Source organism: Podarcis muralis, chromosome 12 (assembly GCF_964188315.1).
Source record: "Podarcis muralis chromosome 12, rPodMur119.hap1.1, whole genome shotgun sequence".
NCBI lineage: Eukaryota > Metazoa > Chordata > Lepidosauria > Squamata > Lacertidae > Podarcis > Podarcis muralis.
Genome location: NC_135666.1, coordinates 33,418,726 through 33,442,525, shown reverse-complemented (window position 1 = coordinate 33,442,525; position 23,800 = coordinate 33,418,726). Strand labels below are relative to the sequence as shown.

The 23,800-nt window shown below is 43.8% G+C and overlaps 1 protein-coding gene across 3 annotated transcripts in view; it reads right to left on the bottom strand.

Annotated features, from left to right (window-relative positions):
- Nucleotides 1–3,565: 3,565 nt before the first annotated feature.
- Nucleotides 3,566–23,800, bottom strand: part of BZW2 (basic leucine zipper and W2 domains 2) — a 44,542-nt gene continuing 24,307 nt past the window's right edge. For 2 of the 3 annotated variants that reach the window (XM_028751572.2, XM_028751575.2), the window contains exons 6-12: nucleotides 21,871–22,006; nucleotides 17,804–17,913; nucleotides 16,140–16,310; nucleotides 14,471–14,617; nucleotides 13,831–13,969; nucleotides 8,575–8,697; nucleotides 3,566–4,009 (exon numbers count right to left, since the gene is read on the bottom strand). In XM_028751572.2, the coding sequence (XP_028607405.1) occupies nucleotides 3,972–4,009; nucleotides 8,575–8,697; nucleotides 13,831–13,969; nucleotides 14,471–14,617; nucleotides 16,140–16,310; nucleotides 17,804–17,913; nucleotides 21,871–22,006 (864 nt within the window). In that variant the 3' untranslated portion in view covers nucleotides 3,566–3,971. The remainder of the gene's footprint in view (nucleotides 4,010–8,574; nucleotides 8,698–13,830; nucleotides 13,970–14,470; nucleotides 14,618–16,139; nucleotides 16,311–17,803; nucleotides 17,914–21,870; nucleotides 22,007–23,800) is intronic. The other variant, XR_013394811.1, reaches the window with a different exon arrangement.

The window sequence follows — 23,800 nt, the reverse complement described above, 5'->3', positions numbered from 1 at the left end:
CGTTTTATGGATTGGAGAAAAGAAGCTGCCTGAGAACAAATTACAATGTAAAAGGTTGTGTATAAATGTGAGTAGCACACTAAAGTCAGAAAGAAATTACTTTCACTGACTTTCTAGAACAGTAGCTGCATTGGTCTGTTCTATCTACATTATTTTAAATCTGCTGCATACTTTTTAAAAAGAATAACCCCACCAAACCCAGCAGGGTTTACTTCTGAAGACAGCCATATAGGACTGGATATTCTAATATGTGGTAGACATGACAAAAATTGAAACAGGTAAATCTTTTTTTTTCCTGGATCGGTTAATCTAGAACACTTGTCTCTGGCTCCACCCATTGCTGTCAAACTACAAAAGGTTTTCCCCTCTTGGTCTAGCTGGACAATTATTCTGACATAGTATAAAGCACATTCCTATGTACTACTCTGTGTTTCACAATTGATTGTTTATATTTTGACATTTCAACGATGGCTTTAAAGGAGCGGGGGGAATGGCTTAGGCAGCAAGGTGGATGTTTTGGTTTCTCAAAAATGGGTTTACAGAAGATGCCAGCAGGTCAGTTCTATCCAAAGCAAAAGCCAAATTGTCTAGCCCATAGTTCTTCCCCCACTGCAGATTCCTGATGCTGTTTAGACTGCTCTGGCTAAAGGTAGAAAACAGGTACTCTTCAAGGTCAGTCAACATGCTCAAGATGTAATATATTGTACTGTGTGTACGTGTGTGTGTGTGGACACATGCATACATGTAATATATATGCACATACATCATCTAGTATATATACATACTGTATATATATATATATATATATATATATATATATACACACACACACACACACACACACACACACACACACACACACATTTTATATATACATATAAATATTGTATATATACTCTCTCTCCCCCCCAACATACACACAACATGCACACAAACAAACATATATATATATATGTGTGTGTGTGTGTGTGTGTGTGTTGTGAACTGCCCTGAAATCTATGGGTATATGGTGGTATACAAATTTTAACAACAACAGCAACAACAACAACAACAACAACAGGAGGCCCTGTTATTGTGGGCTAGAAACATGCACCCCCAATGAGAAAGTTATCCGCTTTTCAGATCCTGCAAAATACTATTGCTTCTGATGCAGAAGATTAACATGGCTACCTCTCTTTTTAAAAAAAAATCCCACTAATGGAGCTGATGAGTATTTAACAATATTCTCCGTACTTCAGTGCCTTAAAGACAGCATTGTTTGCCCACAGTGACATCACTGCATAAGGGCACCCTACCGCTCCTCACTATTTCCCTGCAGGCATAACTGGATATGGTCACACACTGTTCTATTAGCAATTTCATTATTTAGTTGTCATAGTTACCGTAAGCCCTTTACATTTTGCTTTCAGAAAGCAATACACCTTAAATTATTACTTGGCCGAGAGCTGTCTGCTAGTAGGATTTTGCTTTCTACTTTTGGTGCTGTGACTTCAGTGAAACCATGGTATGCTATTCTATGTTCCACTTAGATGACAAAGCTTATACAGTCATACCTTGGAAGCCGAATGCCTTGGGAGTCAAACGTTTTGGCTCCTGAATGCTGCAAACCGGGAAGTGAGTGTTCTGGTTTGGGAACGTTCTTTGGAAGCTGAACGTCCGATGTGGCTTATACTTGCGTGCAGGAAGCTCCTGCAGCAAATCGAAAGCCGTGCCTTGGTTGTCAAACGTTTTTGGAAGTCAAACGGACTTCTGGACTGGATTCCGTTCAACAACCAAGGTACAACTGTACTTTGAATCAGAAGCAGTAGGCTTTAATGGTTAAAGCCTTCCCCCAACCTGGTAGCCTCCAGATGTTTTAGACTACAACTCCCATCAACCTCAAGAGATGGTGGGAATTGCAGTCCAAAACATCTGGAGGGCACCAGGTTGGGGAAGCCTGATTTCTATCCCACCACAGCACCCTGTTTTCAGGGCATACGCTGGCCTAATATCCACTGGGATCAGCTCAGCTGGCTGGGTCCTAGCTGAGCCAGGACTGAAGAGTTACACTGAGGTCTCTCTCCAGATGAGGTAAAGATGACAGAGCTAAGCCGGCATAGCCTGGCTGCATTGGGAACCTCCTGGCTCAGCTGAAGATCTGCTGGATCCAGCCCAGCAGATCTTGCTGTAGGATCACTCCCTAACCATAAGTTGTATAACCAATCAATTACATTCATATTAATTTTCCCATGGGTAAATGCAAGTTTGTTTTTAAATAATGCTCCTGTGTTGTAGCAAGCATTGTCTTAGCAAAAGGCTTTCCCCACCCCTCTTGTGAAAAGCGAATTGCCTCTTGAGAGGATGCTTGCTACCAATTTACAAGTCCTTGTATTAAAAAATACAGTCATACCTCATGTTACGTCCGCTTCATGTTACGTTCTTTCAGGTCACGTCCTGCAGCAACCTGGAAGTACTGGAAAGGATTACTTCCGGGTTTCGCCACTCGCGCACACGTGCAAAATGACGTCACGCGCATGCGCAGAAGCGGTGAATCACAACCTGCGCATGCGCAGACGCGCCGCTGCGGGTTGCATTCTTTTCATGTTGCGAATGGGCCTCTGGAACGGATCCCGTTCGCAACCAGAGGTACCACTGTATTGTAGTTCTTTTTTAAAAAAATAAAATCCTGCCAATTAATCAGTCAGTGTTTTAAAATTTATTTATTTAACATATACAGAAGTCTCTTAAAAGTTGTTTTAATCGATTATTATAACCAATTACAGGTTCAGATTAATAGAAATGGGTTTTAAGCTATATAAAATAGAATGAAAAACAGCAATGGATGACTTGTATGAGACAGGGCAGGGAATTCCCAAAGTTGTTATTTCTTATTTAAAAACAAAGCAACCCAAACTCAACTCTAATATAGGTGTTTTAGGGTTGGTAAACATGCTATTAACGTTTCCATGTGGAAAGCTGTTTTTCCCTTTGCTGTAACACAGGACTAGGGGATCTGTGTTCCATCAGCCCCAACTGACATGGCCAGTGGATATAGATTATTAGGGTTGTAGTCCAGAAACATTTGGAAGGCCACAGGGTTCTCATCTCTCCTGGAATAGATAACCGCCACACATTTTTCATGGAAACCCTGCAAGGACCCAAAGAGTTTCGAACCCAGCACCATTTGTTCCTAGAGCAGTCTGTCACGGGTGTAAAAATGATGATGCAGAGAGAGTCACACCAAGGAAGAAGCTTGCCATATTCACCAGGCGGAGCAGCCTTTGCCTATCTGGTTTCCTACAGATACTTTGGACTACAACTCCCATCAGCCTCAGCCAGCTTGGTCCTGCTTGCTAGGGCTGATGGGAGTTGTAGTCCAAAATACCCACAAGGTTGGCAAAGCCTGAGGTAAAGCGTAGACTGGACCTTCCAAAACATCTGCCCAGAGTGGCTGGGGCAACTCAGTTAGATGGGCAGGGTGCAAATAGCAAAATTATTATTAAATCCTTCTGCAGAAGGTTAGCAGTAGTTAGTCACATGCAAGCCCACTTCTGAAGCAAAAGAAAAATGCGCAGAAACATGAAAGTAAGATTTTTAAAAGCCATTTAATTTCCCCAAAATGTGATTATGTCAAATCACACACAAGCAAATATTGAGCTACACGCACAGAACATCCCTATGGAGAAACACTGAAGTGTTCATATGTAGTACCTGAAGACTGTTAATAAAAAAGGAGTCCTTAAAGGATATTACTTCAGTTTTCCTATATGTTGTTTACTTGCTGAATGCCTCTGCCTACAATAGTGTACAGGGCGCCAGAGGAAGAGTCTCAGCATTTAATGTCTCAGGGCTCCAACATTTTATTCTTCTAAACAAAAGGAAAGCCTAGCCTAGAATTTTCGGTATGACACTGGAGTAAGAGTCTTTCTCTTTGAACGGTACAAAATTCCGCAAGAAGCAGCCGGCCACAGCGAATATGTTTTGTGCTTTGTTCAGCCATCTTGGTTTTCTTCCCCTTCAGATTCGGATTCTGAGAGGTGAGAGAGGGAGGGAGGGATTGAGAGCAGAGGAAAAGTGAAGATTTTTCTCCAACTATTAAAACAATTCATGTGGCAACATTTATACAGTTATTCCTTTAACAAGCCCCAAATGTTATTTTAAGGCTGGATCTACTACACACAGGGGGAAAACCACTATAACTAAGTCATAAATTAAAGCATTATAACAAAAGAAAAAAAACACTCTATTAAAGTCGCGCAAAGTTTTGTGCTCTGGTGCCGCATGTTTATAATGCAGTTATAGTGTTGTAACGTGGCTAATGTAGCTGAGTCCTCAATCAATGAATCAAATGCACTATATTGTACTGCAGCAGAGGTGGGAGATCTGAATACTTTCAGGTGTTATTGGGCTCCATCTTCCATCAACCAGCAAGTCAGGGATCATGGGAGTTGTAGTCCCGCAGCAATCCTGCACTAAGGAGACGAGACTCCTCCCGTAGCCCTTGGGACGAAAGTCTGTCTCCCCATTCTCATGCCCACTGTCTCTCAGTGGCTCCTCAGCATCCCACATGGAGGCTTGACCCCCAATGGCAGCAGCTTCTCTGGCACAAGAGATGGGGCAAGTTGGTCTTACGCCACAAAGGGATAGAGCAGGCATAGGCAAACTCTGCCCTCCAGATGTTTTGGGACTACAACTCCCATCATCCCTAGCTAACAGGACCAGTGGTCAGGGATGATGGGAATTGTAGTCCCAAAACAGCTGGAGGACCGAGTTTGCCTATGCCTGGGATAGAGCCAAGATTCCCAATGCATCGGGGTGGATCAGGATCTGCTAGTAGATCTCTGGGCAATTTGAAGCAAGGATCAACAAGGATCTCCCACTTCCCAGCTATATAACAATGGCAACAACCAAATGATTCCTCCCCTAGACTGTATGGCTGCTGAACTGAAGGAAGCTGGGTGTGTGGTAGTTGGGGATGAGGGAGGGAGAGAGACAGATCAGATCAGTTCTGTTCAGTTCTGGTATTCACGGTAAAACCCTGGGCAGATTTTTAGAATTCTAAGCATATATCTTTTGTACCTGGCTTTGGCTGGTGACTCTCAGGGTAATAATAAATCATCAACAACAACAACAACTACAACAACCTGCAAGCCTTCTCAGCAATATACTTTACCTGATTCACAGCAACACAAGCACATTTCAAAATGTGTATTAAACCAATTATCTCTTTCTTTCTCTTATATGTATGTATGTGTGCATTTGACACATTCATTCTGATTTTTCAGAGCCTTCTCTTTATTCTGATTTCAGCTACACTTTCTGAATTTGCTAGAGGCAGATTAAAGACAGAATTCTCTGCAGAGGAAAGGGGGGGGGGAGCAGAGTGCCTGCTGTTTGCCAAAATACAAAAAAAGAAAGAAAGCCCCAAGATATTTTAAACTAAAAATAATGTTTCAGGGCTCTTTGACATTTCAGGACAGAATGTTTTTTTGCTAACATTTCTATCACTACAAGATCTTGACACAGGTTGTTACTCTCCACATCAGTTCTAACAAGTATTGCCGTAAAAAATAAAAGAAAAGGAGGGAACCAGCAACCTTTGATTGTTGATAGAAACGGACTAAAAGCAAATAATAAGCTTGGATTTTGCAGGGGAAGCAGGCAAGTCCTAATAATTATAACCTGCCAATCTCATGTGCAGCTAATATGGGATTAGTCTTCAAGGGGAGCTGCTTAAAGACTTTCTGCAGAAAGCAAAAATAACTCTCCATGGGTGGTCATCAGAAGAAAGGTGGGGGAGAAAGCAGCTCTTGGAACCAGAAAAACGACTCTGTATTACACAGTCCAACTCAGCTTCTACAGTTGAGTTGGCGCCTTAAAAATTACCTTTTTCCATTAGAGTTTTCCCCTCCCAGTCACTCCCCTCCCTTTCTAACAGGACTCGTATGACAAAGCAAGAGGAGTTTTGCCGATCGGTTTGAATCCATATCTAACCTTCAGTCCAGTGATTCTGGCAAATGTTCACAGATTTGTATGCAAACTGTGTGTCATGACACCTGTGTGTAGGTGTGTCGCACAAACACTCCCTGTGCTCCTCCTGGGGCTGGGAGAAGGTTAGTTTAACCTCTGGCTTGCTAGTAAATGGGGCGCGGGTGGCGCTGTGGGTTAAACCACAGACCCTAGGACTTGCCGATCGGAAGGTCGGCGGTTCGAATCCCCACGACTGGGTGAGCTCCCGTTGCTCAGTCCCTGCTCCTGCCAACCTAGCAGTTTGAAAGCACGTCAGAGTGCAAGTAGATAAATAGGTACCGCTCCGGCGGGAAGGTAAACGGCATTTCCGTGCGCTGCTCTGGTTCACCAGAAGCGGCTTAGTCCTGCTGGCCACATGACCCAGAAGCTGTACGCCGGCTCCCTCGGCCAATAAAGCGAGATGAGCACATCAACCCCAGAGTTGGCCACAACTGGACTTAATGGTCAGGGGTCTCTTTACCTTTACCTTGCTAGTAAAACTGAACTACTGTGTTGCAAAATGATGCATGCCCAAAAAGTGTGTCACCAACATAAAAAGTGTGGAAAGCTCTGGGACAGTTTTTCCTTTAAGTGTTTGCAAAGGCCTGGCCAGTAGGATTCGCACTCACGCACCTTAGCTAGGCAATTGGGCCACATCCGTTTCACAAGTGATTTGCCATAACGCACAAGGAGGTGCTGATTAAGACAAATTAAGAGTCTGGATCAAATCAGGAGACAAATCAAGAGTGGAACGGCTCATGCTGGTGAAGAGCTCTGCACATATTGGAGCCACACTGATCGTTTGGTTTAGGAACAGAGTAAAGTTAATGTTCCCATAGTTATCGCTGAGAAGCATGCTTCGTATCGCAGCTGAAATCATGCCCAATAAATGAGCTCCTGGTCGAAGCCCCCTCACCCCAAATACATATTTGTGGCATGAAACCCACAAATGGTTTTGAATCACATATCATTACTGTATCCTGTTTTATATATAAGCTATGCTATAGTGGGCACACTTGACTGACATCTTGTTTGTCATCTGAACTCCTTTCAGAGGCTGCTGCAAAAGAAGCAACTGCTTACAGTGGTGCCTCGCAAGACGGAAAGAATCCGTTCTGCGATTCTCTTCGTCTAGCGGTTTTTTTGTCTTGCGAAGCAACCCCATTAACGGCTAAGCGGATTAGCGCTATTAGCGATTTAGCGCTATTAGCGGCTTAGCGGGCTTAGCGGCTAAGCTGTTAAAAGGCTATTAACGGCTTAGCGGCTTTGAAAAAGGGGGGGAAGCGGGGGGGAAATGGCGAGACTCGCAAGACGTTTTCATCTTGCGAAGGAAGCCCATAGGGAAATTCGTCTTGCGAAGCGCCTCCGCGACAGAAAACCCTTTCGTCTTGCGGGTTTTTCGTCTTGCGAGGCATTCGTCTTGCAGGGCACCACTGTATTTATAAACAACCATTCCTTCAGAATTCTTTCCTGACTAGAATGAGGACAAGCTAAAATCCCCAATTGGGGGCGGGGAAGGGATTCAAGCCATTTAACCAACATAAAGTGTATTTGGGTGGGTGGGTGTGGCCACATTCACACACATTGGGGAAGGTTCAGTTTTGCACTACTGTGCAAAAATGGCCCAGACACATGAAGAACCCAGAAGCTGGAGATGACCAGTCCAATCTGAGGGTTGGGAACATCAGGCCTGGAGGCCAGATTGTCAGTTTGTATTTCTTAGTGCAGAAAGTATTGATCTGATGTGCAGAGATCTCTCCTATTCTAATTAATTCAAGAGGGTTCTGGAAGCTTCTTTGTGTGAAAGAAACAAGCAGAAGGTTCATGATGTTTGGGTTATTCCTTCAGAGAAGTTGAGTACAGCTGGCTTAAACTGGTTCCGTTATCTCTTCTGATAAGGTCATGCTGACTTATTATAGAGGCAAGAAGGTATGTAGTGTTAAGGTTTAGTCTTACTATAAGTTATTGTAAGTTTAAGTTAAGTCTGCTGCAACTGGATTTCTTATGGAGAGTGCCAATCCTGAATGTATATCGGATTTGTGACCATTATGTTCATTTGCCTTCAGTAGCAGTAAAGCTCTGCTGGATGAAATATTAATTGCCTCTGGCCTATTTTTTTGGGAATCCTGCAACGTGTTTAAGTTTTTACTCTGCTAACTATACGCTGGAATCTGCTCTGGATCAATATTGAGTAGAATTCCATGACACAGATGTGGCCCTCCAGGCCTCAGGACTCTTCCTAACCCTTCCTCCTCTGGCTGAAGCCCTCACTGGTTCTCCTACACAACCTCTCCAGGTCATTTGTCTGGCTGAACATATCCTGAGCTCTCAATAATGCCTCTTGCTTTCCTGGATAGAAAGTTGCAGGCATAAAATATCTCTGATGTGTGTGGCTGGAATACAAAAATAAGAATCGCATCTGTTGCACCTGCCCACCCCTTGCATGTGGCCCCCAGAAAGTTGTCCATGAGGGAATGTGGCCCTTGGACTGAAAAAAAGTTCCTCACCCCTGATGTAAATCTTGGTCCCATTGCGGAACTTTAATATCCCAGATATACCAAGAAAAAAGGAGGAGGAGAACCTTACCTTCTTCAGCATTTTGTAGCCACTCAACAAACTTCTTCATCTGGTCAAGGAAGACACTTTTGCCTTTGGCAACATGTGCCTCTTTGTACCACTTCAGGATGGCTTCTTCACTTAGGACATCAGCTGCAATTCAAAACCAGGGAGTATACAGTTAGGAAGTGTTTCTGGGCAGAGAATTAGCACACACAAACCCCAAAACTGCTGCTAGTTTTTTTGTCTGTTTTTTTAAAAAAGGGCTTTAATGTGACTACACCACTTCAATCGTCAGCAAAGCATGACAGGAGGGGCTGCAGCTGGAAACGGAGAAACAAGGGAGACTTAACTGCACCGCTAGTATTCAGTGATCAAGCACTTAAAATAATTTCACGTTACATAAAATTGCTTCCTCCATTTCTGGTTAAAATGTTAACGATCTGCAACACGTCAGCCATGCCGCCAAGAGGAAGGCCAGTTGCCCACCTGGTGTTGCCTATTCATTCTACATCAAGGGCAAAGATGGCCATCTCTGTGGGAGCCATCTGGTGTCTATAATCTAAACATGGATTCTTCGTTTCAGGTTGCCATGGAAAGTAAGCCCCAACAGAGCATCAGAAAAGCCCTGCTGGGTCTGACCAAGGTTATATCTAGCCCAGCATTTCTGTTCTCACACAAGCATAACAGAAGCACAGCAACACTCTCCCACTCATGAGAATTCAGAGGCAGGCTGCTCCAAAACGAGAGGAAATCATGGAATCGTAGAGTTGGGTCGGACCATGAACATCATCTAGCCCAGCCCCCTGCAATGCAGGAATCTTTTGCCCAACGTGGGGCTCAAACTCATGACCTTCAGACTAAGAGTCTCACGCTCTACTGACTGAACTATCTCTCATACTAAATATAATATTAAATGTAGGCATCATGACTAGTAACCACTGGCAGCCTCATTAATTTACAACTGTCCTAAGTTGGTGACCATCATGACATCTTGTGGTACTGAGTTCCAGAGTTTAACTGGGCGCTTTCTTTGGTCTGTCCTGAATTTTACCACATTAGGAATGAAGGAAATTGTCTAATACCAAGCCACCCTATTGGCTCCATCTAGATAAGTATCGTCTACAACTACTGGCAGTAGTTCTCCACAGTTTCAGACAGGAAGTCTGCTCTAGCCCTAACTGGAAATGCCAGGGATTGAATCCAGAACCTTTTGCATGCAAGGCTGAAGCTCTACATCTGAGCTACAGGGACTGTTAATCTCCATTGGTTGACCTGGGTCCTAGCATTAGGAGAGGGAGAAAAACTTCTCTCTACCTACTTTGTTTAGACCATGCATAATTTTATATACCTCTGCCCCAGTCTCTTTACTGTTTTGGTTGCCCTTTCCATGCTCTAAGTAGCAAGGATCTATCTTCCATAGATTCCCACAACCATTTTAGAAAGCCGGTCACATTTGCACTGACTGTGGCAAGGAACTCTATAGGTCCAGGGCTGCTTTGGTACACTCTGCCAGAATTCTGTCACAGAAGCAGCCTCCACATGAGGGTTTTCATGAATCTCACATGAAAACTTACACATGTGTCATTTATTGTTTGCAGAGGCCAATCACTGATGCTTGCAGAGAAAATCCAATGACGATCATGTACATCACCATCCTTATATGGGATTTACCAACTTTGACACAGCACAGACTTCTATATAACTGAAGTAACTTGAAGACTGGGCCCACCAGATGCTACTGGACTTCAGCTCCCATCATCCTTTGCCATTGGCAGTGCTGGTTGGAATGATGGGAGTTGGAGTCCAACAGCATCAGGAAGGCCACAAGTTCCCCAGCCCTGCTGTAAGCTAACAACATCTGTTCCCAGATCAAACTAATTGAACAGCTGTTTCTTGATTTTATGTTCCTTTTAAGGCTCGCTGCACTTATTTTGTGAATAGCTTCGTCACATTTGTTTTAAGTTGTGCTGTAATAATCATATGCATTGGCTTTAAACAGGAATCAACGGTAATCCCAGTTCTTTGCACTGCAGACCCCCACAGCAAAGGCAGCCTCTTCTGCACTCCCAGGTCATATGAGACCCTGTGAGAGTTCCCACTGTCTCCTGAGAGCTCTGGAGTGGGTGGAATAGCAGTGCATTGAAAAGCATTGGCCACCCAGAGAGCTGCCTTATGGTTTCAAGCCGAAGACAATGAACTGGAAAAGGGTGTTGTTACCCTAGGATGTTTTTGGGGTATTGGGTAGGGATGAGGAACCCATGGCTCTGCAGCTGTTGTCGGACCCCCACTCCCATCAACCTCAGATGCTCAAAGGTAAGAGGACTTATGGTTCAACATCTGGTGAGGAAGTCCCTGGAACAGGGACAGAAACTCTTCAGTGTTGCAGGTGCTGAAGAATGGATTCAGCTTCAGTTAATAAGGACCATTTTATACACATTTTCCTGACTTGGCTAGGAAGCCTCTCAGCTAATCTCACATGCCCACCAGGACATTGTAATTAACTGCAAGACAAATGTCAACAAGTATTCTGTCTTGGGTTCTGTTCAGATCGCTTAGCGCTTATTTTATGTACTGCTTGAAGTCCTACTGACTGCAAAAAATTGCAGGCAGGTGCTAAAACTGACTTGGATCACTCATCTGGTCGCTGCCGGGGACTGGAATCCATTTAGGTAGCTAGAGCTTTCTGAAGGAGACAATAGAACTTGTAAAAGGTAAAAATAGGGATCACATGGAAGTGGGAAAGAACTGTCTTCCTTATGCACAACCTGCTTAAGAGTCAAAAGAGAATGAAGGGACCTTGAACAGGCCTTGAACAAGCACAGAAAAATAGACTGAACGAGTCACCAGTGTGAATTAAAAGGTCAACTGAATTTTCCTTTAATCTCGAGAAAGACAACTTGTAATTTATTCATGCCTTCAGTAGTTCCCAAAAAATATAATATTCTCTTGTCAGAGAGTTGCTCAATTAAGCAATCATGCAGGACAGGGTGCACTTAATCATACCCCTAGGTTGCTTTCTGAAGTACAAGGAACACCAGAGGGGGGGATTTATAGTTCGCTATTTATGATTAAAAATGATTAAGATGACATTTTAAATGCTGCCGCAATTTTAGCTGAGCAGTTGTGGGAAGTGTAGCTCCCCCGTTGCTGCCCCAAGTGATGTCAGTCTGAGCAAAGCCCGTGAAGCAATTCGTGGCGACATTCCCAGTGGCTGGAACCAATTCCAACCACCCACTCCTTTCGGCCCTAGGGGACTGTTATAGACATGAGGAGCAAAGGCCCACACACATGCCTTTGGGGGAATCTGCAAGGCAACAGATAGCTCCTGTTTTGCAAATATGGGATGTAATCAATTTTTTTTTTTAATGAACTTAAAATTAACTCATATCATATGTCTGGTGGACAAGAGTCATGGGCACTGGGTTAGTTGGCAAGATATCTCCAGTTAAATTGAACACATGGCAGTTGACCATGTGAGGCATCTTTGGGATAGTTGTAGTTCTGCAGGAGTGGCCTTGCAGATCAGGGTTTGGTGCTGATGATATGCATCAGCCTTTGCCAACTTGGTGACTTCCAGATGTTTTGGACTACAACTCCCATCAGCCCCATCCAGCACAGTCATAATAGTAGCATTTGTAGTCCAAAACACCCAAGCGACATCAAGTTGCCAAAGGCTTGAGGGACATTCATTATATTTACAATATGAGAACAGCCTGCTGGATTGGACCAATGGCCCATCTAGTCTAGCTTCCTACTCTCATAATGGCCAACCAGATGCCTTTGAGAAGACCATAAGCAAGGCCCGAGCACAAGACCACTCTCCAGCAACTGGTATTCAGAAGCATTTGCAAGCTGTGACCACTGCTTTTGAAGTGGCCCGGTGTCTGTCTTCGCTAGAGTCTTCATTCCCCCTCCATTTTGTTAAGGGCTTGAGTGTTGTCTTTTTTAGAGAAGGCGGCTCAACAACTTCCAGCTGCCAGACCCAAATCCCTCGGTCTACTGTTGTCATTATGGCACTACAATCAATGCAAACAAGGAGCATTATGAAACTTCCCTGTTGAAGACTTTCCCACCTCCTTCCACTATTTATAGCAACAATGTCATACTATACTCTTAACACCTTGCAAAAGAAAGACAGAAAGTCTCTATGACAACAAGCCACGGACCCATTCCCTTATATAAAAAGAAAATGGAGGAGGGGGGTGGGGATTTGACAGCTTAGCTAAACAATTGAAAGTGCCTTCCTGGATCTTTCTGAACAAAGAGATAGAATAAGAGATGTGCTGTTAATTGAAATTTCCAAGGGAAGCTATTTAGAGTCTGTTAAGGTGTAGGATCTCTGTTTAGCTTTCAAGCGCTTTCAGCAGAGACACAATTCAAGAGATGCTCAGCCACGAGTTAAGAGTCGACAGCCCCAAGCTACCGATTACAAACCCGCCCCAAAGCCTGCTTCTGGCCTTCTGCAGCCCTCAAGACAACTCCTGGGATGGCTCTCCTTATCTCCAGGAAGCCTATCATGTGAATGGAGCATAGATCATCGAATGAAAATTGTTTCTCACATCCTGCACTGCTCCTTAAACTGAGCAATAAAGAGGGGGGAAAGCTAACAAGGAAATGCAAAAGAAGTGGGCAAATTAGGGCACACAGATCTCCTTTACTGGAAAGCAGGAATACGTGAAGTTGAAGAGGAGGCAGCAAGAAACAGCAGGCTCCTTCTGGATGGGGCAAGGCTGTGGGTCAGACAAAGAGTAACCACCTTGCACGCAGAAGGTCCCATGTTTGATTCCTGACATCTCCGGCTAAGGCTGGCAGAGAACCCTCTCTGAAACCCTAGAAATGCGCTGCCGGTCAGTGTAGACAATACTGAGATACGAGAAGCAAAAGTCCAGCCCAGTATAAGGCAGCTTCTTGTGTTCCTATGTAACAATTCCAGTGGACAAGTCCCAGGTTTAAATGCGCCTGTATTTTATTGCACTGCAAGCTAAAGCGGTATCACCAGACATCTCTTAAATGGGAAGTATTACAGCACAATAACACTGGAGCTGCAGCAATTCACAGGGCAGGAAGATGCAGGCCAGCCCGCAACAGAATCCTGGCACATTCAGCTTTTATAGAACAGAAAGAGAAAAACAGGCAGCGGACACATCCTTTCATGTGCCTCATGCTATACCTATTGGATGAACTATTGGAGTCCTGATGTTTTAACCCTCTTTAAACATTTTATGTAAATTGAATAGTGGAAAAAGGAAGGAAGGGAGGATGGAAAGAGGTATGGTCAAATACCTTTATAAAAGAGCACCACAATCTTCTGAAAGGCTTTCATAAAGTGGATGTTATCATAACAGTACTCCTGAACCTTCTGGAGAAGGATCAGCTCTGATTGGCCCTGGGTGCTGAATACAGCCAGTAAAGGTGCATATTGCTAAAACAACCAGAGAAGAAATTAAGTTATTCTTTCATAGGCTAATACAGAAGAGAGTGTTATGTTTCGCTGCAAAACAACCACCACCACCACTCCCCAGGATATTCTTTTAAGGGTGTGGGCATGCAGAGTATTGTCGCCTGCCACATCTGCAAAACACACCAGTGGGATATTCACTCTGGATAACCTGGCTGTTGGAAGCCTGCAGTTATCCAGTAAACTGATTTACAATGAGCTGCTCTGAAAGAGCCTTGAGTGAATGAACCTGGGAGCTCTCCATGCTCCTCCTGTTTTGAACATGCCTGCAGGCTTTGAGAGGATGAGATCTATCACTGCGACCAGCGCATAATGCTAGCCTTCCTTGCCAATGCAAAGCAAGCTTTCTATTGGATGCGCATCTCCTGTCTTTGACAGCCATGCACACACATGTGCTGGGACTGCTGCACAAAAAGGGATCCAACCCTCCGTTCTTACTGTACAAGCCAGCCGTCACTTGCACACCTTCAGATGTTTCAGCGCTTGCTCCGCGACCAGCTCTTCTTTCTTGTTCCATTCAACAGCGTTCATTATGCAGGTCCACAGGAGTCCAATCACAGCCGGTTCTGGCAGGTCGTTCCTCTTCATTTCTTCTTTTACATAAAGCACCATCTGCAGTGGAATATTTTATTTTATTTTATTTTAAAGAAGAATAAACTGAAGCCGTTCTCTTAAGTCACACCTGTCTGCTGCAAAACTCCCTCCCAACGATTTTATTTGCAGGGCTGGATGAGTAATAAAAGAAAACATGTCTTATATTTAATAGGAGTTGCTGATTTGGTTCAAATGCCAATGTTTAGAGAGAACACTCAGGCCAGGGATTCATTCAAGAGTATAAATTTTAAAGAGGGTTCACTGCATTTCACACCATGCCACAAGCGAGCATTTGTACTAGGATACTGTCAACACATCATATGGGGAGTAAAAATAATTCTCCTGGCAGCCACTAGAGGACAGCCATCACACTGGAAAAATAACAACAAGTAGCACTTCGCAACCAGAGCCAGCCTACAAGGTGGCCTATAATAAAATGCTGCTATTGTTCTTGTCATGAAATTCCACTGATTACTGTTCCAGAGCAGAACTCCCGATGTTTAGTTAGCAGAGTAAAGACTTAAACACGTTGCAGGATTTCCCCCAAAATAGACCAGAGGCAATTGTATTTCACCCAGCAGAGCTTTACTGCTACTGAAGGCAAATGAGCATAATGGTCACAAATCCAGTACATTCAGGATTGGCACTGTCCATAAGAAATTCAGTTGCAGCAGACTTCAAACTTAAACTTACAATAACTTATAATAAGACTAAACCAGGCATAGGCAAACTCCGGCCCTCCAGATGTTTGGGATTATAATTCCCCTCATCCCTAGCTAACAGGACCAGTGGTCAGGGATGATGGGAATTGTAGTCCCTAACATCTGGAGGGCCGGAGTTTGCCTATGCCTGGACTAAACCTTAACACTAAGCATACTATGTACAAAACACCACACCAGAAGGGAAGAGAGACAGAAAAAGAAAGTGTGAAACCCAGGCTCCTTCTGGCCTTACTTTTATAGTCAGCATGACCTTGACAGAAAGAGATAAAAGAACCAGTTTAAACCAGCTGTACTCGGCTTCTCTCAAGGAATAACCCAAACGTCATGAACCTTCTGCTTGTTTTTTTTCACACAAAGAAGTTTCCAGTACTCTGTCTACACATCAGATCAATACTTTCTGCACTAAGAAATGTAAACTGTCTCATGCCACAGTAAGCAATGATGCTCTCTTGGCAACGGCACAGCATCAACAGCTGCTTCTATATGTGACAACACACCTTCCCCCAGAGTCAAGCAGCTAAAAGAAGCACCTAAAATGTTTCTAGCCACTTCCAAAGTCTGCATTCTGAATTCACAAAGTGCTTCTCTCTCACACACACAAAGTTTACCACAGTCTTTGCCAAACTAGTGACCTCCAATTTTTTGAATCACAACTCCCACCAGCCCCTATCTGATGCATGCACTTACAGAATATATTTTAATAGGCACACCAGGTAGCTATCCCTTTCTTAATAACTCCGTGTTGCATCCTCTTTTGCAATCAGCGTTCTTTTAATCCCCCCCCCCTTGTTTGTTCTAGTTTGAAAAGCTTTCCCCACCTCTTTAATTGGGCATTCCTGAGAAAGGCGCTCCTGAAGCTCTTTCTGTAGTTCTTTCCGAGTCCCCAGCGACTGCTGGACCCGGAGGAAATCTGACAACTCCTTAAGGCCAGCATCAGTGAAATACTTGGCAAAATGTTCCACATTCTGCCGGTTGGCTGGAAACAGTTCCTGGAAGGAGGAGGAAATTCATTTACTTTTTGCAAAACCACATAAAATAGATGTAGACGTAAGGCAAGGATATTTATACAAAAGAGAAACTCAGAACCTCTTCTTAGTAACTTGCAAAAAAGCAGAAGCCGTGCAAGGAGGCCATTTATTACAGTCATACCTTGGGTTACAAAAGCTGTGGGTTGCGTGTTTTCGGGTTGCGGACCGTGCCGAACCTGGAAGTACCAGAACAGGTTACTTCCGGGTTTCAGCGCTCACGCATGCGCAGAAGCACAAAATGACGTCATGCGCAGAAGCACCGAATCATGTCGCGCCTGCAGATGTGGCGCTTCAGGCTGCGAACGCTGCGGGTTGCGAACATGCCTCCCGCACGGATCACGTTCGCAACCCGAGGTATGACTGTACCTAGTCGGCAAATGGATCTGCGCATGGAAGTGGCAAAGCATTCCTGGTAGTTCCTTGCGAGGCTCCAGAGATTGCACATTTCCTTAAAATCGCCCAAAGGACTGAGGCTGGTTTAAAAAGAAGAGACTTGGCTAAATACACAGTCGGAGGTGGCAGTGTGCACTTCTGGCTAGGAGCCCTTTGGACCTGTTGCACTTCCCATCCTTGCGATGAAAAGGCATTCAAAATGACACCATGGAGCATGGTTACACAAAGCAAGGTGGCATCTCCTGTGGTGCTCTCCATGCCTTCTTGCATCAGAAAGAAGAATCTGTACCAAGCATGGATGCTTCCCATAGTTCTTTTCCTAACCACGGTCAAAAGGCAATAACTGAATATAGGAATTTCTTTGTTTTTGTTTTTAAAAGAGTAGTCGTTGCAAAGGCAGTTTACAATTTTGAGATATTCCCTTAGTATTAAGAAGTTGGTTATTTGAGTATTTGCCCTAAGGTCACATGACCTAGGCAGTTCCAAAGGCCTAGTTGTCATTACAGTGGCTTGCATTAGAGGCTCTGGAGAATAAAGCTGTTTTCAAGTCGGTCTTCAACCCTCTTGTCTGTTTGTAGCAGGGATGCCAACTTGGGCCCCAAGTTATGGATGCTCAATGGCACCCGTGATATAACATGATGTTGTGATGTCATGACGTGACGTTACATCAACGTGCTGCAGCAGTGCTTCTGAGGCCTGGCAGGGCCTCGGACGTGATCTCTGAGGCCTTCTGTAGCCTTGGAGATCACGTACGAGGCTTCGCGAGACCTCTGACATGACTTCAGACTTGTACTTGGCCTTGGGGTCCTGACGCGACTTTCAGTAGAAACCGGAAGTTGCATTGCGGAGCCCACATTGTGGGTGCTGAGCACCCCCAAAAAACTTTGTAGGTGTCCAGGACCCCCTATAGCTGGCACCTATGGTTTGTAGGTTCTGAATCATTACAGTATTGAAGCCAGCAATTGTATTTCCTAAGGCAGGGTCCAACCTGAATACACAGTTGGAGATCTTACATCCATTTCGCAATGCCCCAGGCAAACATTAGGAAAGGAAATACTTACTAGCAACCTCTTGTCTAAGTTAGCTTTCCTTAAAGCGGAGGTGACTGAATTGGCATCCTTCTCGAGCATCCATGCTTTAAACAATTTGACAGCGAAAGAGGCTGCAATACCTGGAAGAGAAGCGGGGCTACTCAAAAGTACATCTTACTAATACAGTCATATTTAGAAGGATCTTGCAAGAATCATTGAATCTGAAGCAATAACGTTAATGATGGGACTGACACAGATTGCAGGCAGAAGTTATACCAATGAGAGGCTGCTTCACAGATTCATGGAACTCTATTACAGCTACCTGTTGCCTATACCTACTAAAACCGTAATGTGGGGAATGTAGGCACCACAGGGCCGGAAGGCAAGGCCAGCCGGGCCTCTGCTGTGTTTCCATGGAGATTTTGATGCCTCTCTTGCTGCCTATCTTTAGGAGTGCGGCTAAAACTTTTTAATCAGGTTTCTGAGCCCTCTTAGATATATCTGTCCATATTGTAATTCAAGAGAGAGGTCTACATCTTACACCGTCTACAGCAGCAGTAGGGAACCTTTCCAGCTCAAAAGCCCCATTTCAAAGTGCTCCTTTACCCTGTGCTTTTGAGGACCTGACAGTCAGCCAATGGCTGGGACTTTTGCCCTGTTCAAAGCAAAGGGAAAGAGAGCCCTCTGAGAGGTGTTTCTGAAGGCATCTTGGAGGTTTAAAGAGTGGTGTAAGGAGGGAGAAGTGGTCTCCATATTTTTTTAAAGGAATTCTTGCCAGAGTTGCATTTCAGAGGAGGGAAACTGAGCAATAAAGATAAGAAAAGCTAGAAAGTAGGTGTAAAATGGGCTAATTGGGGCACATAAACCTCTTTTACTGGGAAGCGGGAGTAGACAAAATCTAAAAGAGGATGGGGCAAGAAACAGCAGGCTCCTTCCAGATGGGGAAAGAGTGTAGCTCAGGAGAAAGCATCTGCTTTGCATGCAGAGGGACCTAGGTAGATACGACTGGGAGAGACCCATCTGAAAGTCATTGCCAGTCATTGCAGCTAATACTGAGTTAAGTGGAACAAATGTTCTAACTCAGTTGAAAAGCTGGATGATTCAGGACAAATGGGGAGGCCTGCCAGCCCTAATTCGGCCTGCAGCCTAGGGTTCCATATCTCTATAGTTACACAGGACTACATTACATATGACAAGAATGTAGGCGCACCTTTGTGGGGATGGGGTTCCACAGCTTGGGGGTGTCATGGAGAATGCCCTCTCCCAGGCCGCCACCCCTCAAACTTCTGGGAGCGGTGTGGTCTTTCAGGTATTTGGAGCCTGAGTCATTTAGGGCTTTAGACACCAAGGCGAGCACCTTGAATTAGGCCAGGAAGTGAACAGGCAAACCAAGCAGGTGTGTTGAACTAGAGGTTATATGAGATCTAAATGCAACCCCAGCCAGCAATCTTGGCTGCTGCAGTTTGGACCAAGGTTAGACTAAGTCAGGCCTTTATTGAGCATTTATTTTTCTTCTTTGCAGGGAGGTTATACGACGATGAGCATTCACCACAAATTCATCCTGATTTGCTTGTGTGGTGTTTATATATGTTCCCATTAATCATTTATTCATCTCTCACTTTGCATTCCCCACTCACGTTCCTAAGCTCTCTTAGAAAAAGAAAATGCCTGTTTCTTTTTCAAAAGTGTTTCCCCCTTCCTCTAGGGCAACATAGCGCTTTAATTGCACAAACCTACATTTCTGGTCTTCGCTTGAATCTCTCCCACAGAATACAGACAGTCTGGAGGCAACCCTAAATATTTGGGTGGCCAAATGTCTCTTATTCCAGAACACAACGGGGAAAAGGAAAGAGAACGGCTTGTCTTTTTTGGGCAAATGTCGCTACAAGCAGTTGAGTTACCATGGATATCATCTGTTGAGAATGACTAAAATGAACTTCGCTATTATGCCGTACTTTGAATCTTTTCTATATACAAAAGTGGCATGAAGCACAACAAAAAGCTATACTGAGATTGCAATGCTTTATTTTGGTTCTTTAAACTGGAAGTGGCTTTACATTTAGCTGAATATCTCACACTGCAATCATGCCTGCACATGGTATTAAGTCTAAGGTCCTATGCGCACATGCAGAAATCAATTTCCAAGTCAACCTGCTTAGGAACAGGGTGCAAGACTAATGATACCAGAAGTTTTTAGTTGTAGCCCCATTCCCTCCCACATCCACAATGAAATGAATGCACTCAACCCCAAACACTGGGGAGCAGGAAGGAGGTAGAAACAGCTCACAGCAGTCAGTGGAACATATGCAAACCAGTCTCTTTTGCACATGCCCAAGTGATTTTTAGTCTACCGTCAGCTTTGAAATCATAAACACACCCAGCAGAAACTTGTGTCCAAACAGTCATACTAGGTTTCTATTTTGTGCACCATGAAGCTTCGATTCAGATCAATCCTGTCTTCAAAGCGAGTGGGGACAAATCCGTATGCCAGCAGGTTATTTGGGTAGCTCAGTTGTGGCTCCAGTGAGAAAAGGACAGGCCAAAGATCAGAGCTTTCTAGCAATATCCAACTGATCCCTGCAGGATCATGGCCCTCTGCAGATAATATCTCATCAAGAGGTCTGAGTCATTAGTGTGGCTGCAACTACCCTTTCAAACTCCCTCCCATTACATATCAGAGGGGCACTTTGGCACATAGGCAGCAGAATTCCACCCTGCATCAATGCTGTTTTTCTGCTCAAAATCACCCCTTTCAAAGAGGGGCTATTTGCCCCTAAAAAGTCTTCAAGGAGAAGCATGAATTCTTATTGGACAATCAACAAGCAGGAAAAGGTTAAACCAGGCATGTCCAAAGTCCGTTTTGGGGGCCTAATCTGGCCCGCCAGTCAGTTAGTCAGTGTAATCCAGCCCCTGTGGCAGTTTACTTCTTCCTGGGGTAAAATCCTTAAAAAACCTCAAATTTTAGGTCTTTTGCACACATACCCTAAAAAAAGCTCAACAACTGAGCTGGACGGATCAACAATTTGACTCTGCATAAGACAGTTCCATATATTCCTAAATTCTAAAGCTCCAAGAATCAGAATGGACTGAACATCCATTACTTTTTAGGTGGGGTATGGCAGAAATCTCACCCACGGTTTTCCTTCTTTTTTCTTAAAAAATGTGATAAGCATGCATGTGTTTCTGCATACAAATAACCAGGGAAAGAATGAGCACTACAAAAATGTTCATCATTCTCTTTCTATTTCAGATTTTGAAATATCTTCATAATCCCTTTATTTCATAATTTCAAAGAATGTTTCATTAATCTGGGATTCATTAACTTGGGTTTTGGGTATCATTATTTCTTGCAACTGGTGTCCTTCCTTCTATTCTGCTATTGATGTCTTTGAAATTTTGAATTGAAATAAAATGAAGTTGGCAGGGGGGAAAAAAAGCTCAACAACTTCACAACTTCAATCCTAAAAAAATGTCAACAACTTTGGTTGGCCCTTTGGTCAGCCCCCATGGCCCTTCACTTCATCAAATCTGGCCCTCTTTGAAAAACGTTTGGGCACCACTGGGGGGGGTTAAACACTCTCTTCCCCTGTAGCCCTGATCTATGTTGCCCCTGTGTCCCCACCCACCTCTGTTTTTTAATAAGACAGGTGGTAATGTGGCCAGTTCTAAGCATGCTATTAAAATACACAGATACTGTAATATAGTTTGGGCCTTAGGCTAAGGCATTAAAGGCTGCTCCTTTGAAATATCTATGTCCTTACTTTTCCTCTACTGATGAGACATCTCTTTTTGCAAATACAAAAGGTGCAAAAATGCCATTTGTTTGTTGTGAACAAGGTGAGAGTTTGGATACCGAAAAAAACATCCCATGAAGGCAATATTTACCAATTGCAAAAAATCCGTACAATGAATATCAAAACCATCTTAATTTCTAAATGCATGACAGAATAAGCTGCTCATATCTCAAGGCATTTCGAAAATTAGGCCACGGAGGAAGAGCTTTTCGAGCGAGAGCATTCTATGGCCTCAGGTCCCTGGTGTTGGGAAACGATGAATGCAACCTAATCCAAGAGAAGGTAAGGAAAAAAGAAAATTACCTTCTTTGACAATGTTGTCAGTGAAAAGGCTTGTTAAAATGGTTGCAGGAAGTGTCCCGTTGGCTAGCAAGATTCCAGTGAGCATTGCCAGCTTTGTCTGCTCTGTTTCAGAAAAGGCTTTAAGGAACAACAGGAGCTGTAAAACAAGAAAGAGAGTTTTTGAAGCAATGAAACTATTATGCCACCCCCACATCAACACACACCAGCATGGAGTGCCTTTTTCTGCACAGATCTATTGATGTGACTGGCAATCCTATAAATATCATTTATCAAAACTTTGCCTAAGGTTCTGAAATGCTTACCACTGGGTCAGAGCCAGGAGCCTAAAAACAGGCCTGATTTATGATTGATGTCAGTAAAAAGTAAACAACCCTTTTGCTATCTGTATGTGCCTTTCTCTCAAGTACCCACAAGCAGCCTCTGCATAGCTAGGAATTGGAGCTTCCATGAAGGGTTGCATTTTCATTGGAGAAACGTTGGAAGGTATGGGACGTCCCATTCCATAACGATAATTTTACTGTTTATACCCCACACACCTCATCTGGTTGCCTCAGCCACTCTGGGCAGCTTCCAACATATATAAAAGCATAATAAAACATTAAACATTTTTTTTAAAAAAACTTATCTGTACTGTACAGTGGTACATCGGGTTACAGACTCTGCTAACCCAGAAATAGTACCTCGGGTTAAGAACTTTACCTCAGGATGAGAACAGAAATCACACGCCAGCAGCGCGGCAGCAACAAAAGGCCCCATTAGCCAAAGTGGTACCTCAGGTTAAGAACAGTTTCAGGTTAAGAACGGACCTCTGGAACGAATTAAGTTCTTAACCCAAGGTACCACTGTACAGGATTGCCTTTATGCTGCTCGGGGGTCAGATAACTCCATACCTTCCAACATTTCTCCGATGAAAATAAGGACATCCTAAGGAAAAGCGGGACATTCCGGTATCAAATCAGAAACTGGGATGGCTTCTCTAAATCAGGGAGGTCCCTGGAACATAGAGACACCTTGAGGGTCTGCAAGTTTGAATTTGCAAGTTCTGCTCCCTTTAAATGGTGTTAGTTGTAATTTGTGGTATTATTATTATTATTATTATTATTAATTGAATTTATATCACCCTATACCTGGAGGTCTCAGAACAGTTCACAGCTTTATGCTTTACAGCTGCTGTTTTATGGTTTTGTTCATTGACATTCATGATTCTGTGATTGCACTTTTAGTTTACGTAACCCACTTTGGAACCTGAGGGTGAATAGCTCGTAAGAGATACCAGAAATAAATAAATAAACAAACAAAATCTAACCCTGAATAGCTTGGACTGAAAGGAAAATCACTAACGAGCTGCTTTCCCTCCCGCCCCCCTCTTTTTTGCCAATTGCCTGGAAACCTGAATGTTCAGTTTAAAAAGAAAAATTGAAAGCAAACATCTCGAGTGTCAGCATAGTCTTTGAACAAAATAGGTTTGAAAATAAGATGATTGTGGACAAGAAAAAAACAAGCTTCTCTGTGAATAAGGGCTTGAAATACACAGTATTGATGGGTGCCATTTAGCCTAGGAAAGGGAATGTTGTGAGAAGGACAAAGGGAAAAAGAAAAGGGCCTGGAACCCCTCAGCGATGAACCAAATATTAGCATCTTTGAGTGTATGGAAAGCACCCAGAGCAAGAAACCCCTTCTCCATACAGAGTGAGATGCAGGTAACTTTTAAAAGGTTCCCACTAAATATGAAGGTGCTTTCCCCCCTCTAGCAGACAATCTTCTTATAGATCAGGAATGGGGAACCTGCAGCCCTCCAGATGTTGTTGAATTTCAACTTCCACCATCACCAGCCAGTGTGGCCAATGATGATGGCCATGGGTCTCCTGCCTCATCAGTGGATCCAGGCACATCTGGGGACGGGCTGTTTCATCAAGAGGGCTCTGCTGCA